The sequence below is a fragment of the Perissodus microlepis genome, chromosome 6 (assembly GCF_051167445.1).
Source record: "Perissodus microlepis isolate ML-2025 ecotype Zambia chromosome 6, ASM5116744v1, whole genome shotgun sequence".
Lineage (NCBI taxonomy): Eukaryota > Metazoa > Chordata > Actinopteri > Cichliformes > Cichlidae > Perissodus > Perissodus microlepis.
Window position 1 is genome coordinate 8,078,299 of NC_140466.1, and position 15,821 is coordinate 8,094,119.

General features: G+C 39.6%; 3 protein-coding genes across 5 annotated transcripts in view; 2 read left to right on the forward strand and 1 right to left on the reverse strand.

The window, feature by feature from the left end:
- Positions 1-1,070, reverse strand: part of micall1a (MICAL-like 1a) — a 16,575-nt gene extending 15,505 nt beyond the window's left edge. Inside the window, exon 1 of one of the 2 annotated variants that reach the window (XM_084930479.1) lies at positions 190-1,070. In XM_084930479.1, coding sequence (XP_084786605.1) covers positions 190-335 — 146 coding nt within the window. In that variant the 5' untranslated portion in view covers positions 336-1,070. The remainder of the gene's footprint in view (positions 1-189) is intronic. The other variant, XM_084930480.1, reaches the window with a different exon arrangement.
- c6h22orf23 (chromosome 6 C22orf23 homolog) overlaps positions 1-1,682 on the forward strand; it is a 20,229-nt gene extending 18,547 nt beyond the window's left edge. Inside the window, exons 7-8 of the mRNA XM_084930485.1 lie at positions 1,070-1,160; positions 1,526-1,682. Coding sequence (XP_084786611.1) covers positions 1,070-1,160; positions 1,526-1,569 — 135 coding nt within the window. The 3' untranslated portion in view covers positions 1,570-1,682. The remainder of the gene's footprint in view (positions 1-1,069; positions 1,161-1,525) is intronic.
- On the forward strand, positions 1,142-14,965 carry LOC146384979 (ADP-ribosylation factor-binding protein GGA1-like). 2 transcript variants are annotated; one of them, XM_084930482.1, is made up of 17 exons: positions 1,142-1,160; positions 3,450-3,534; positions 4,977-5,052; positions 5,159-5,257; positions 5,554-5,677; positions 6,773-6,873; positions 7,218-7,298; positions 7,788-7,925; positions 8,036-8,117; positions 8,203-8,313; positions 8,434-8,577; positions 9,544-9,587; positions 9,803-9,993; positions 10,097-10,368; positions 10,480-10,649; positions 10,833-10,943; positions 13,082-14,823. In XM_084930482.1, exons 3-17 carry the CDS (start codon positions 5,038-5,040, stop codon positions 13,190-13,192), a joined length of 1,794 nt encoding a protein of 597 aa, XP_084786608.1. In that variant the 5' UTR covers positions 1,142-1,160; positions 3,450-3,534; positions 4,977-5,037; the 3' UTR covers positions 13,193-14,823. The 2 variants fall into 2 exon arrangements, with proteins under 2 accessions (XP_084786608.1, XP_084786607.1); XM_084930481.1 differs by lacking the exon at positions 1,142-1,160 and adding an exon at positions 2,667-2,767 and having other exon boundaries at positions 13,082-14,965.
- The last annotated feature ends 856 nt before the right edge of the window (positions 14,966-15,821 follow it).

A 15,821-nucleotide genomic window follows, 5' to 3' on the forward strand; every position in this document is an offset into this window, starting at 1 on the left:
GAACCTCAATTCAGTCACAAAAGAAAACAGTTAGCAGCCTGTCACGCCTCAAAAACCAGTATACCTTTCAATTGAGGCAGCTCCTACACAAAAAAGAACCAGTGTACCACAGATTAACCTTACCGTTAACTTAACCTGCTTCTAACTTCCTTTTACAGTAGCGTTTATGTTACACTTGAGGTTACTTACATCAGATCTGGTCTGAAGCGATGAATAATGGCACAAAACGCCAGCCCGTCTCGAAAGGACGTAGACATGTCCTTAATTTGCACATCGTTGTAGTTCTCACACTGTATCCGACACCACTCCTGGAGAGCCTTCAGAGATCCCATCATACTACAGACAAATCCGACGGGGAAGGTGGTGAACTTGGATTGATCGACCTTTATTTGTTGACGGGACAGAGACAGCGACGACGGCCAGGCAACACCCGAGCTGCCGATACGTTACCTTCATGAGCAGCCACTGAGTCACATTGGAAAAAAACGAGCATGTCTTAGGAGCTAGCTGGACGATGCCCAACTTTACCAACTGCAGCAAGCACCGTGTGAAGTTCACCTCCCGTGTGCGGTTATTCAGACTGCGGTTACTGCGGAATGAGTGAAAAACACGGCTGATTTCCCGAGCTGATAACGGGAGCTCGCCCTCAAAAGTTCTTGACGTAGCCGAGTTAGCTAACTGGCTGCAGTGGTTTGCTGTTTGGCCCCACTTTGCAGGTTTGCTGTATATGTGTAAACTGTTGTTTCACGCAGTGATGCAGTTTCAGTCGAAGCAGGTGCAGAATTTCCTCTGTGAAGGACCGCAAGACCCGCACTAGGCTTTTGTTTGCAAGTGCAGTGACTACAACGGCTAAAAGACTGGTTTAAAAAAAAAGAAAAGTCTCTTTAGTCCGTTGCCCGCGACGCCATCATTTATGTACCAATACAATTAAAAGTAACCTATGAAAAAATAAAAATCCCGCACAGGAAGTGCAACTCCAGCCGAACAGCGCTGATTAAAACACTGACAGCCTGGCCAAGCTGCCAACCTAAAATATCCCGTTTCTCTCCCTGCTCTTATCGCCCAACAGGGGGTGCTACACCCATTCAGGGGCTGCTGTCTTCTTCTTGTATTGGAGTTGACGGAGACATGCATCATCCCTGCATTGCTGCCCTCCTCAGGTAACTTGTATAATACATGGTTGCTGCCTCCTACAGTGGGGGAAATAGCTATTTGAGCCCCTAAATTTGTTGTAAGCTTTCTTATTTACAAAGAAATGAACAGTGTCTATATTCTATTGTAGTTTAATTTCAATGGAAAATTACAGAACATCAACCAAAAATCCAGAAAACACATTTAATCAAAGTAATGAATTGAGTGAGTTAAGGATTTGAAACTCCACCGTCCTGCCAGAATTCTGGCTCAAACAGATCAGCTGTGTACAGATTACAATTAATAAATCAGTCAGTCAGTCAGTCAATTGGAGATAATCTTTATATGAACTCTTTATGTGTGTGTAAACGTCTGTCCACGTGGGTCATAATAGAGCACCAAGGCAACAAAAGGATGGTTAAAGAAGAAGCATACTGAGGTGATGGAGTGGCCTAGCCAGTCTGCAGACTACAGTGTTATGGAAAATTTGTGGAAGGAGCTGAAGCTTCAAGTTGCCAATTGAAAGCCAAGAAACCTAAAGGATTTCAAGACAGTCTGTAAATAGGTGTGTGCCAAAATCACTCCTGAGATTTGTGCAAACCTAGTGACTAACTTTAAGAAACGTCTTACTGCTGTGCACCCCAACAAGGGTTTCTCCACCAAATATAAAATCATCTTTTGATCAAATACTTATTTCACTCAATGACATGCAAATCAGTTTATAACGTTTTTGTAATGAGGGGTTTGTTGTTTGTTTTCTTTGGTTGATATTCCATTTCCCATATACAAGCTTGTTTTGCCATTCAAAGCTTTTAAGGTTAAACCAAGAATTTGACCTTGAAATTTGAAAGCTAAAGCCTGGATTATATTCGGTTGCAGATACGGCCAGCTGGAGACCCAATGACCAAGTAGTGATCCCAAGTCAATACCAGACACTGACTTGCATAGATGGATCTTCTCTAAAATCACTGGGATATGTGTCAGTCTCCATCAGCCATTGAGCCCCAATGTACTCAGTCAGTTACATCTGTCACTGCCGATGCACTAAATTTGAGCTTTATTGTTACTGAAATGTGGGTACGAATGTAGCATTTTTAAAATATTTCATTAATATTTCACTGATTTTGACTTAATTTTACTTATTAGTATACAGTTCATTTGTGGGGCCGTGTTGACCTCTTTGCACAGGACTAATCCCCCCAGCCCCGTCATTAACACAGACTCTGGTAGAATTTCATCAGAAACGAAGAAAGTATTCATGCATATCAACACTTTATAATGCTACCAGTAATATACCTAAGAGAACCTGTGTAGGGAAAAGAATATGAAAATATGAAATTGTTATCACAGTCAATTAGATAGATGGATTTGTGTTTGGCACATGTTTTTTCACCACCAGAATCAGAAAACTTTATTAATCGCCAATAATAAAATTAGTTGTTAATGATCTGAGTTCAACTGAGCTGTAGTATCTTTCCCACCGTTGTTTGATGAGATCTTCTCAAAGCCCTTGAAATGTTTCGCTATTCGCGCGATATGTTACAAAAGTCTCGCGATAGCTTGCTTCTTGTTTCGAATTCCCGAAAGATGGCGGCGGCGGCGCCTCCAGATGAGGCCAGCCTGCAGTCTCGCATCAGTAAGTTAGCCATTTATTACAATACTCGATTAGGTTTTGAACGTGGATAGATAACTGAAATGCCCCTGAGGTACATCGACATATTTAGTCATTGTGAATTTTTCGCTGACGCTGATAGCTTCCTCCCCCGGGAGCAGAGAGGAGTCGGCGAAAGCCATTAAATTAAAAAGTGCAGCTGGCGATGAGGAACAAACTCCAACAGTTATATACGGTTTCATAGTTGCTTCATTATGAGTTTAAACGTAGTTTACTGTTGTCCGATTTAGCTCAGTGATACTACAGAAAGGTGACATTTAAATTTAAAGGTGTCAGTAACGCTCAGCTGAAGGCTAAAAATCAAGCAGCTAGTTAGCTTCTGGTTGTTTTCTTGAGGACCAAGTTTAGCAGGAAACCTGTCACACCTGGGCTATAATCTGACACACGTCTCCAAAAGCGAGCCACCCTCTTCATCTGCTCCAAGCAAGAGAGCTCATTTACATATCGCACACGCTCACAGGCCACAGCTGCTGCACAGAGTCAGGTGTAAAGCGACAGGTTTGACTGCCTTCACAGATCTACAAATAACAACCCGATTTAAAGTGGTTCTGTCCCAGTTTTCAGGTCTGAAATTCAAAAACATGCCAAGCATTTAAAGCAAGTTGAGGATATGTTTGTTTGTTTGTTTGTTTTCAATTTTACACAGATAAGGCCACCAATCCTCTGAATAAGGAAATTGACTGGGACTCAATAAAGGGATTCTGTGATCAGCTCGAAAATGAACCGGAAGGGTGAGTTGATGATGATTCACGTGTTTCACAATTTCACACTGAAATGGAGACTAACGTGGTGTACCAGCAGTTTATTATCATCCTGACAACTTGTGTCCCTTTGCCTTCAGTTTTTTAGAGTGGTATTGATTTAAAGGATTTTTGTAATGCATTTTTTAACAGTTTGCTTGTATGTGACATTTTTAATTAATTTTAGGGATGCAGGGATTTAATGGTGAAATGTCTATATTGGCTTTAAATAATTTGACTTGGAGCACTTCGGAAGTCTTGAGCCACCCCTAATTTCTTTATATTTGGCAGGAAAATGGGGAGCGGGTGTAGGGAGTTATTAAAATATGCAAAAATAAATGGAAATGCAATATACAAGAGAAAAAAAAACAAAGTTTGTAGAATTCCAACGTGGTTGAAAGTGACCACCTTTATTCTTCTATACAGGCTTGATGACTAAAGAAGAGAGATACTGTTGCTCTTCTTTAGTTATCAGGAACAGCTCTCCATGCTTTTTGAAGAACATTCAATGCCTCTTCTTTGGATGTTCCCTGTAAAGATAATCCCACATTACATCAATAATGTTGAGGTCTGGCATCTGGGCAGACTATTCCATGATAGTTTTCCATAGTGTGTGTGTTTTTTGGGTTTGTTTGTTTGTTTTTTCTTTTTATCCAGGAAGGCTTTTACTGCATTAGCAGTGTGTTGGGATTATTGGCATACTGTCAATCAGATGCTTTCCAGATTGTACTGTGTGTTGGATAAAAATCTGACAATAGTTTTCTGTGTTCATAATTACAAGATCTATAAATGCAGCCCCAAACCATGACAAAGCCTCCACTGCGTATTATAGATCCCTGTAAACACTCACTGTTGTACCGCTGTCCTGACCTTCTATGTATTGATTTGAACCAAAACTTTTACATTTGGATTCATTGCTCTATCAGGCCTGTTGTCACAGGCTTTTCAGTCCAGTTCTTGTGTGATTTGGCATACCTCAGCCTTTTCTATTTGTTTCCTTTCCTTAAGAATGGCTTATTCCCTGAGTCGGGTGCCTTTTTCATGCATGAATTCATAAGTCAGTATAAAGTGACAAAAAACATCTCTGAAAATGTTCAGGTATGAGGACTGAACTGAAAATGAATGAAAAAGCAGCCGAATGTCCAAAGAAAGACCTTTAGAAAGCCTGAAGAAGAACTGCTCAAGATCACTTTTAAAAAAAATTACACTGAAATTTTCCTCCTTGGAAGAAAAATGTAAAGACACGGTGTGGCTCAAGAGATTTCCACAGTACTGTAAATTTGCTGATGCCAGTGGCAGATGTTGGTTAAAAAAATTGGTAGTGTTTAAAACCAGAATTTTATAATTAGTATATCACTAAAAAAATTAATTAAGGTGTTGTACAACCTCCTAAGTCTGTCACTGTAGTGAAACCTTTTTGTTTGTTTTCTCAGGCCTCAGCTTGCAACCAGACTTCTGGCACATAAAATTCAGTCTCCTCAGGAGTGGGAGGCGATGCAAGCGCTAACGGTAAGATCGTCCTGCACACAGCATCAACAAGTGCAAAGGTCTGCAGGATGTCATGTTAAACTCTGCATGTCTGTGCAAATGTAAAACCAACAACCTTTGAACACAGGTTCTTGAGACGTGCATGAAGAACTGTGGAAAGCGATTTCATAGTGAAGTGGGGAAGTTTCGCTTTCTCAATGAGCTAATCAAAGTGGTTTCACCAAAGGTAACGACTGTTGTTCTATATTTTGCCTCACCAGTTTGGCTGTAACCAAAGATCCATGAGAAGGTTTTTATAGTTTAGTATAACTACTGAAAATAACAGCTATTTGATGAATCTCACAAAAGATGGAGCTGTATTTAGTTTACAGTTTGTTTGAAAACACAGCCTGGATAAGGTTTTAATGTTAAATCTTGTACCAAATAATTACTTTCTTCTGACCCAATTTCATTTTCATTTGTGAAAGAATAAATCTGTTTTTCTTTAGCAGTAGTTAATACCCATTCCCCCTCTCTCTGTAGTATTTAGGAGCCCGAGCTCCAGAGGCAGTGAAGAAGAAGGTCTTAGAGATGATTTACAGCTGGACGGTGAGACTCCCAGATGAGACCAAGATATTGGAAGCATATCAGATGCTGAAAAAACAGGGTGAGCTCTCCTGATGTTTTAGAGTTTTATGTGTAACCATCAAGACAAATGACTTCTACAAAGTTTAAAATAATGAACTTATGTGAAAGCTCAGATTCAGCCGTATTTTTCTTGTCTTGATGCTGTATGATGTTGGTGACACAGATGTCTGTAATAATGGTTGTCACAGCAGCCCTTCCTGTCTGCTGTTCGGGCCTTTTGTTTGTGAGAGGCAGCCAGTCAGGAAAAAGGTGCAGTGTTTCTCAAACTGCAGGGCACAGAGCCACTTTGGGCAGATTGCAAAGAGTAAAATTAGGCTGAATTAAAGATCCTTTTCTTGAGAACAAATAAGTGTTTTCTTATGATTCTGACTTTTATTTGACTTTAATTCTAGTTTTAATTATGTTAAAAAAAAATGTGGCTTGTGGGTTGTTGGATTCTTTTGGTTTCTGACGTGTGGAATAGCAGAAAAAGTTTGAAGGGAAGGTGGGCCTAAAGGTAGAGGACATAGGGCTGTATTGAGGTCCAGCATAACATAAAATGTCATTATTTTGAACTGTTAATCATGCAAAGCTACTCCACCTGTTTCAAGAATGAAAAATAATAGGCCCACTTCAACATTCTATTGTTCTCCGTGGTTGCACATTAGTTCATCGTACATGTTTTACAGATGTTTTTAGTTCCCCCCTTTTTTTTTAGTGTTAATGTGTTTTTTGGTTCCCCATTCTTTTTGATTAGTAGGGAGAATGTGTCAGTTCTCCTTTCTAGCACAAGCATGAGACTGATGTCCTTAGTCATGGTCATCTGAACCCAGTCTGATTGCAGAAACAGACTTTCCCCTCCAACAGCTGTCATAAGTTCCTGGATTATATTAGCATCAAACTTAGTTTTTGTAGTTTTTTTTTTATATTTGAAGACTCATTTAAAATTATTTAATGGGTGTAGAGTAGAGTATTAAAGCAGTAGTATCACAGGCATTGTAGTTGAAACAGAGGTCAAGGTGACCGCGATTCTTTATGTGTGATTTATAAATAGAACCGATATTTAAAACGCAGGTGGCCCTCTCAATAGATGTTGTATTTTTCAAAGGTTAATAAGTGTTCTTGTTTTTTCCAGGCATTGTCAAGCAGGATCCTGTGCTTCCCGTTGACAAGCCCCTCCCACCCCCTCCACCCAGAGCCAAAAGTGCCATCTTTGAAGATGAGGAGAAATCCAAGGTGTATATATTACACAAGTAATCAGAACGCACCAATCACATTATTATTAAATTTCCCCTTGTGGGACTAATAAAGGTATATCATCATCATCATCATCATCATTAGATAGACTTGTGAAATCATGGATGTGTATTCCTGCACCAACGAGTTCAGGTTTTAGAAACAAATCCGTCATTCATTTTCTGTCCTAGGATGGGCTTTGTTCCACCACAATCATCACGAGTTTGTTTCCCATCAAATGATGTAAAGTTGAACTCCTGGGAAAAACTGGGGGAGCAGCAGTTTAAAAAATTCTCTTCCTCTTTCCTTTCCTCTCCTGCTTCTGTCTCATCCTGTTTTTATAGACGCTGTCCCGCTTGTTGAATAGCACTCACCCTGAAGATTTAAGAGCAGCAAACAAGCTCATTAAGGAAATGGTCCAAGAGGTGAGTCATCGGCTTTGTTTGCTGCGTGAGGTTTACAACATGTGCTCTCACATACATGTCCCTTTGTTTGACTCGGTCTTCTTCAGCTTTTATGGAGATGGTGTATTCATTTAATATTTATGGCTTTAGTGAAATGATCAAACATCAAGGCTTAAATGTTTTAATAAATTATTGAGAATGACTGTGCAGAGCAATAAAAAACAAATACTTCCCATTGATCAAGATTAATGATAGTCAATCAGATGACACGCATGAATTTTGGTGAAATAAAACTTAAATTCATTATTAAATGACTTAATTATAGGGTTTTAAAATGTGCACTTGCTTTACTTTCATATTTTGTGGCATTAAATATTAGTCGTGAGCTATAAGATGTTATTTATTATCATTACATCTGTCCTTCATGGCCTGATTGAGTGAAAAAATTAAGGTGTGCAAAAGTTTCTTTTGATCTTGGGCACTGTGTGATCTCACCGAACGTTTCGTTAGGACCAAAAACGAGTGGAGAAAGTGTCGAAGCGAGTGAATGCCATCCAGGAGGTGAAGGAGAGCGTCAGCCTGCTGAGCCAGCTGCTGGAGGGCTACAATAAGGAGAGCTGTTCCCAGAGCAACCAGGAGCTCATTAAGGTTTGTAGGACGCAGCACATTAAAAAGAGCTGCTGCAGGTCTCGTGCTCCCACTGGTACTGCTCAGCAGGTGTGTGATTTTAGGGTTTCATTATGTATTTTTTATTGCAGGATCTCTACAATCGCTGTGAGAAGATGAGGCCTACCCTATTCCGATTAGCGAGTGACACTGAGGATAATGATGAAGCTTTAGGTAAGATTGTTACCTATACAAACAGATAAAAATTAGGCCTCAAAGGGTAACATTTTTGTCTTACTGATTAGTTTTCTGCTTACAGCGGATATCTTGCAGGCCAATGACAGTTTGACGCAGGTCATTAATCAGTACCAACAGCTCGTAAAGGGAGAGGATGTGACTAAAGATGGCATAAACTCGTCTTTACAACCAGGTGGGTGCTTTAAAGTCGCAGCTGAAGATTGCAATAAAGTCTTATTTACCATCTATTTGAGTTTACCCTAATTCTCCCTCAATTTCTGAGTCACAAATGAGTATTTTCTTTCCAAATCAGGCAACAGTAGCTCAGCACTTGTGGATCTGACAGGCCTTAACATATCAGCCAACACCGCACCGTCTAACACAGACTCCTCCAGCCTGCAACTTCTGACTCAGAATATGGGCTTGAGCCTCTTGGATGATGAGCTCATGTCACTTGGTAAGCAGGAAAAATCATGTGGTTTGTGAACAAAAAGTTAGAAAGCCAGGAAGCACATCCCAGTCTGCTCAGCACAATTCTGCCTTATTTTCCACTGATTCAAGCGCAGCATCCTGCAGAGACGGACCTCCTCTGTGATCCTGACCTCATTTTCCAGAGAGACCTGTGTATAGACATAATTAAGGAAAATATGAAAGAGTGAAACATAAAGTTTTTAGATTTTTGTTAGCGCTCATTCAGTTTTTAGGCAGCACATTTTGTACTTATTTTCATTATTTGAGTCAAGTTTTTCTGCATTTAACATGAATAATGGCTAAAGCTAATGTTAGAAAGGCACGTCACTTGACATGCCAAGTGCTGCAGAGCAGAGGTCATTGGGCTGTTTTCAAGTAGACTTTTTTAAATAAGAATCATGCATTTCTGCTCCTTTCTCTTTTATAAGGAGGACAATCCTACAGTTTCATTTAAGACCACAAAAACAGATGAGAAAAGTCACCTGTGATAAAATGCAATGTTCTGTAATAAATTTTGAACAAAATTATACACTTTAATGTGATCTAATACCTAGCGGAAAAGAAATGTGTTGCTGGCCAGATCACAACAAGTCTAGTCTCTTTCCCTTAGTACAGTATAAGACTGTAGTGTATGTAAAAGATTGATTTCACCATTTTCGATTCATAAAATTCATCAATGTTCAACAGGGCGTGACTCTAGTTAGAGCACATTATATGTAATCTGACTTCTTTCTGCACCAAGTCTCTTACTTAGTATATTATATTACACGTAACACAAAAAGGATGATAAAGCAGGGTAGTGTGGACATACCTTGTGTGCGTGTCTTCAGTTGCAGTGACTGTGTCTATATACAGTGTGTGCTCTTTGTTTTTTCTTTAAAAAGGCTTCAGTGATTCCAAAAAAATGACCTTAATTTGGATGTAATCTAACTTTTGTTGTCTGTTCTCTCAGGACTGAATGTAACTGAAAACGGTGACTCTCAGAACACTTTTCAGGTGTGAAGTAAGATAATACTTAATATGCTCACAGTAAAATTATTGTGTGACATGTTTAAAATCTTAAACTTACTTTACTGTTACCCAGCTGTGGTTCTAAATAAATCATAGCATGTAAGATCTTACACGGTGGATTCCTGCCACTGGTTTAATTTTCTGTTTTACGCCATCTTCATCTCCTTTTACACTAAAATAACTCAGTTTTTCTCTCTCAGTCATCAGATATAACAGAGGTATCTACTCAATCTGCACCAGCTTCAGTGTTGCTACCAGCTGTGGTTCAGAAACCACGGGCTCCACCAGTAGGGGGGGCTACTGCACCTCCTAAAGCCATGGAAGAGCTGGACCTGTTGGGAAAGGCACTGCTGCAGCAGTCTCTGCCTCCAGAGAGCCAGCAGGTCAAATGGTAAGTGCTTTTGTTATCACCTTTGTAGTGTAACGTGCTGTTGTTGGAATTTGACATGCACAGAGCTGCCATATAACATGTGTCCTTGTTCTTTTTCATGTAGGGATAAGCTGCAGCCTCAATCAAGAGTCCCTTTACGAGATCTCCAGGCTAAATCCAGCTCAAAGCCCACACCTGCTGCGACTTCCACCTCCACCTCTAGTTCTGCTACTGCTCCTGGGGCCAGTTCCGTCATCCATTCAGAGCAGTCTGATGCTGTGCTGCTCTCCAATCTTACACTCACAGTTACTGACAAAGCCTCATTACCTACTGCTGACACTTACGACAGCATCTCTCTAGCTGATGTTACTGTGCCTCTGGAAATCATCAAACCTAGTAAGCACTGGAACAAAAAGTTAGCCTTAGTCATGAAAGGTTTTGTGAGCTAATATGGAGGTAACATAAATTGAAATCCTCTTTCTTTTGATTTCTTTCAATCTATTTCAGGCACCTTGTTACCAGTCACTGTATTTGATAAGCACAGTCTCCGGGTTTTGTTCACCTTTGCCCGCGACTGCCCTCCATCACGACCTGACGTGCTGGTGGTGATCATCTCCATGCTGTCTTCAGCCCCTATTCCCGTTACCAACATCCGCTTCCAGGCAGCTGTGCCCAGAGTAGGTTCCTGTTTCCTGAAATTCGTACTGATGGTAGCAATGGCCATGTCTCATGCTTTTGATCCAGAAATTCTTCTTTGTTGAGATTAAGTCAATCTCTGTTATTCATGTGAGAGCTTTTGTTGTTTTAGCCAGCTGGAAAACATGTAGGTTTTAATGTGTCAATGGGTGTACATTATCTAGGTGATGAAAGTCAAGCTTCAGCCTCCCTCCAGTACTGAGCTGCCTGCCTTCAATCCCATCTTGCCTCCAGCTGCCATCACACAGATTTTACTGCTAGCGAACCCTCACAAGGTAATCTACGTCTTCAACTGCATTGTTTATACACTGCACTTTGCTTGAGATCGCCTCTGGTCAGAATATCCATTTTATTCATTTTATACATTTACCAGTTACTCGTCAGTGTTTTATCTACAGTAGATCAGTCAGCATGCCCCTCCACAGTTCGAGGTAGCAGGCAGGACTACTGTCACAGAAGCAAAGCTTGTGTTGTTTCTTTATGTGTACTGAGAATATTTTTCATTGCTTTCATTTGCTATAATTTCATTTAATTTGATAGTTTTCATTTGCAACACGACACTAAAGCGGTTATTTGCTCTAAAGGCAGACTCTTTTGGCAAAAAATGTACATTTATCTCAGAGCACGGGTTACGTTTTAAAACACAAGTCGCAAACAAACCGATGAATGCAGACAATTGCCACGTTCTCTCAGGTAAAATTACTGTTATTAAAGGAGGCTGTGGCTTTAAAGAGAACTTCCCTGTGTTTAAGTAAGTAAGTAAGTAAAATTTATTTATATAGCACATTTCACAGATAAAAATCACAAAGTGCTTTACAATAAGATCAGACATACAAGTTAAAATTAATTAAAAGCCCGTTTGTATAAAAATGTCTTCAGCTGCTTTTTAAAGGAGTCAGAGTCTAGACAGCGTAAAGACAACGGCAGAGAGTTCCACAGCCTAGGTGCCAGTGCCTGAAAAGCCCGATCCCCACGTGTTTTAAACCTAGTACGTGGGACCACCAGTAGCCTCTGACTTGAAGACCTAAGTGCTCGGGATGAAGCATGAGGTTTCAGCAGGTCAGAGATATACTGGGGAGCTTCACCGTGCAGAGCTCTAAAAGTTACAACTAAAATTTTAAAATGAACCCTAAAATTTACAGGCAACCAATGAAGAGAAGCCAAAACTGGAGTAATGTGTGACCTCTTGTTTGTACCAGTTAAAAGTCTTGCCGCTGCATTCTGTACAGACTGAAGGCGATCCAGAGCTGATTTGTTGAGACACGTAAAAAGACCGTTACAATAATCCAAACGAGAAGAGATAAAAGCATGAATAATCATCTCAAGTTCTGCCTTTGACACCAGTAGTCTGAGTTTTGAAATGTTTCTTAGATGATAAAAACAGTTCCGGACAAGTTGTTTAGAGTGTTTCTCAAGAGACATTGAACTGTCAAATATAACACCTAAGTTTCTGAGACTCGACTGAAATGAAGGGTCTAAAAAACTGATATGCTGCCTAATTTCTGAGAGCATGTGATCAGGTGCAATAATCAAAGTTTCTGTTTTATCTGCATTTAACTGAAGGAAATTGTCATTTAACCATTGTTTGATTTCTGACAGACAATTATTTAAACAAGACAATTTATACAACTCAGAAGCTTTGAAAGAACAGTACAACTGAATGTCATCAGCATAGAGATGATAAGAAATATTATTGTAACGTCTGATAATGTGGCCTAGAGGGAGTATATACAGCAAAAAGAGAATAGGACCTAAAACAGATCCTTGAGGTACCCCAGAAGGCAGAACTGATGTTTCCGACAGCACATGATTTATACAGACAGTAAAGGATCTCTCAGATAGATACGACATAAACCATTTTAAAACAACACCAGTAATCCCAAACAAGTCCTTCAGCCTATTTATCATGATGCTGTGATCAACAGTATCAAAAGCAGAGCTGAGATCCAACATAACCAGAACAGTGTACTCTCCAGATTAATTGGTGTTTGTCTGAAACTGTGAAAATACTGTAAATAAAACTGGAACATTTTAATTGACATTGTGTTTAGGTAGCTAAAATATATATATTGCTTCTTACCAGTGCGCCCCAGGGCAGCTGTGGCTACAACGTAGCTTGCCATTGCCAGTGTGTGAATGTGTGTGTGAATGGGTGAATGACTGAATGTAGTGTAAAGCGCTTTGGGGTCCTTAGGGACTGAGTAAAGCGCTATACAAATGCAGGCCATTTACCATTTACCTTCCTTGCAGCAGTATATTGCTCACCTTCTGTATCTGATCAAAATAAACTATGCCTTTTAAGGAGAAATGTTGATGATTGTATACTAAAAGTGCAAATGCAGAAAAGAACAGTGATAGGAGTGAAACTGTATATCACTGATGAGTTAACCTGTTTGCTTTTGTGTCGTCACAGGAGAAAGTCCGTTTGCGGTACAAACTAACTTTCAACCTGGGGGACAAATCTCACGATGAATCTGGTGACGTCGACCAGTTCCCACCTCCAAACACTTGGGGAAACCTTTAGTGTGAAGGACCAGTATCCTGTCATGTGATCTGCTGCTTCCTTTACATTTAGGTTGAAGCTTTCCCTCAATGCTGACTGAGGCCCGGAGACCTTCTTTACGCTTCAGTGGTTTCAAACTCTGGAAGCAGTTGCGGGAACCAGCTTCCACCGCGTGCCTTGGTTCACAGCCTTTTTGTCCTTATTTGATCATATCCATGTTCCCGAGCGTTGTTGCTGATCGCTTTTCTTTTCCTGTCCAACAATCAGTCCAGCGCAGCGACATAAAGCCGACATGATTCAGTGCTTTTGGTAAAACATGTTTTAAAAATTGAATGTGTGCATTTGTCCAGTATACATACTGCAAAGTGTTAACATGTAATAACAGCTCATATCTGACATTTATTTTAAAGGAGATGCTCGATCGGAGACTGCATTTCAGCAGATGTTTGAGCGTTCATGGCAGATCTGTCACTTCATACTCACTTAGGTCAGCTGAATGTTTCAAGTGAGGTTTTTAAACAATCTTACCAAAAGCCAGAAAACATTTTGATTTAGAATATTCTTTTTTGTTTTCTTATTCATTTCTTATCAAATGATGGAATTTAGCACAACTTTGGTGCAACGCGTTAGCAAACCACCTCCAGTTTAAATGAAAACTTGAAGAGGAAAATAAGACAAACGTTCATCTCCCACTTATGACACCACCGAAGACGTTTTCCATTTGAGCCAAGGGGTAGAGCTGTTTAGCGTATGAAGATAATGATCTGTAATGATGCAGTAACTAATTCAATGATGAATTGGAATGTGATTTATTTTTTTTCCTTTTAAAGAATAGTCTGAGTTTTAATGTATTTGGAGGTATTACATATGGTTGGTGTGGGTGTCAAAGCTGTGAGAATGCGCCCGTTTTCACAGCAGCCGTGTTAGCGGGTCACAGTAGGAAAAGCACAGGTGTGACTGAAAACTCGAAGGAAAGCTTTGCTTTGTTCAGCTGGACCAATAAGTTTGGATTTGTGAGCCAGCATGGAGAATACCAGGACCCTGAAACTGAACCGGCTATTGTTTACTTTTTTGTTTTTTAAGATTATTTACAGCGGTGCTTTTTCTCCTGTTGCGTCAAAAGGCCCACAAATGAAATCGCTGCCTCTAAAAATATCTGCACTTTTTTTGTGTTATTAAAAGATTGGGACACTTTATCACCTTATGTTACACTCAGGATTTTGAGTTAATCTTACATGCACTTATTGTGTCTAAATTTGGCAAATGAAATCATTCCCGTGTACACTATACATGGTCCTTTCGTTTTTATGCCTTTATATGGTTGATTGACCCAAAGATTGACCCGGTCTTGAGGTGACGTCACTGGCATCTGGTTTGATTCTGCCATGTGCCTGAGATGAAACCTTTTTTTTTTTTTTTTCCTTTTGTACATATATGTATACAAATGGCTGATCTGATCTTTGTTTTCATTTGTTCATATACTTACCGGGAAAGACTTTGTGAAACAAATGACACACAAAAATGAATTCACGGGATTATTCACGGCTGTTGAGTTGATTGGAGCACAGTCTGTTAAGAGGCAATTTAAGAAATCACTCACTGTGTAATGTTGATTCTGCTGTACATGTATTAAATTTAATTTGATAAATTGACCCATGTTAAACTGTGCAATTTTCCCTTTTTAAGATGGTTCTATGCTATAAATCTGATGTTTTAATTTATCTACAAGCAGTTTTACTGCTAACATCTGGGATTAAACGGAAGAAAGCAATAATAAAGGTAAACTCCACTCCAGGTTTTGATGCAGTTTGTCAATAAGGTAGATTTCATCAATTACGGGTAGTTGGTGTGAAAAACGCTGAAACGGGTTTGATTCCATTCAGATTTGCATTATAAAAATACAAAGCAGGACTGCCATAACGGTATCAAACATAGTTGTTGTTGTGTTTTGTTTTTTTTTAAGATAATTTTTTGTCTTTACCAGTGAAGGCAGATAGGAAAGTGGGGCCAAAGAGAAGAAGACTTGAACACAGGCCGCTGCACTCTGGTTATGCAGCATATGGCTGGCTGCTGACCCACTGAGCTAAACTGGCACCCTTCTGCTACTACTACTGACATGTATGTGTGGAGGAGGCTTTCCACTCGAAACAAATTTAATAAATTAAGTCGATATTATACTTTTTGTGGCACACTCTGTAAAAACTAGAGTTCACAACTAAGTCTTATTAGGCTCATCCATGCTCCACATGCTGTGGCTTTGTCCGACTTTTGAGAACTGGTAGGTTTGGGTATTAATAGGCCAGCTGAGATTTGTTATTATTGCCACAGCTAATTGCACATTTTCAACAAAAAGGAATAAGTAAATGCTAAAACCGAGAGAGCAATTTGTGGTATGGTTATAAGTAGATCGGAGTGGATTTCCCCTTTACCAAACCTGTTTTAGATACAAATACTAGGCTGAAGTTTATAGAAACCATTTTCTACAAAAAAACCTGCATGTAGCACATTCCTTGTAACCCATGTCCATGTTAGTCATAATTTTGTGCACCATCTGTAAACAGAAGTCAACTTCCACCCCACCAATATGCATTTACTGATCAAAAAAAAAAAAAAGTGCATAATCCTGAGAATGTACTACAATAATGTAGTG

Excerpts from the sequence above, each read along its gene's own strand:
- LOC146384979 (XM_084930481.1), top strand. The coding sequence starts at position 2,668 with ATGTTACAAAAGTCTCGCGATAGCTTGCTTCTTGTTTCGAATTCCCGA. Across the intron at positions 8,118-8,202 it reads GGATAATGATGAAGCTTTAG|CGGATATCTTGCAGGCCAAT; the intron begins GTAAGATTGTTA and ends TTCTGCTTACAG. Across the intron at positions 10,650-10,832 it reads TCCAGGCAGCTGTGCCCAGA|GTGATGAAAGTCAAGCTTCA; the intron begins GTAGGTTCCTGT and ends TACATTATCTAG.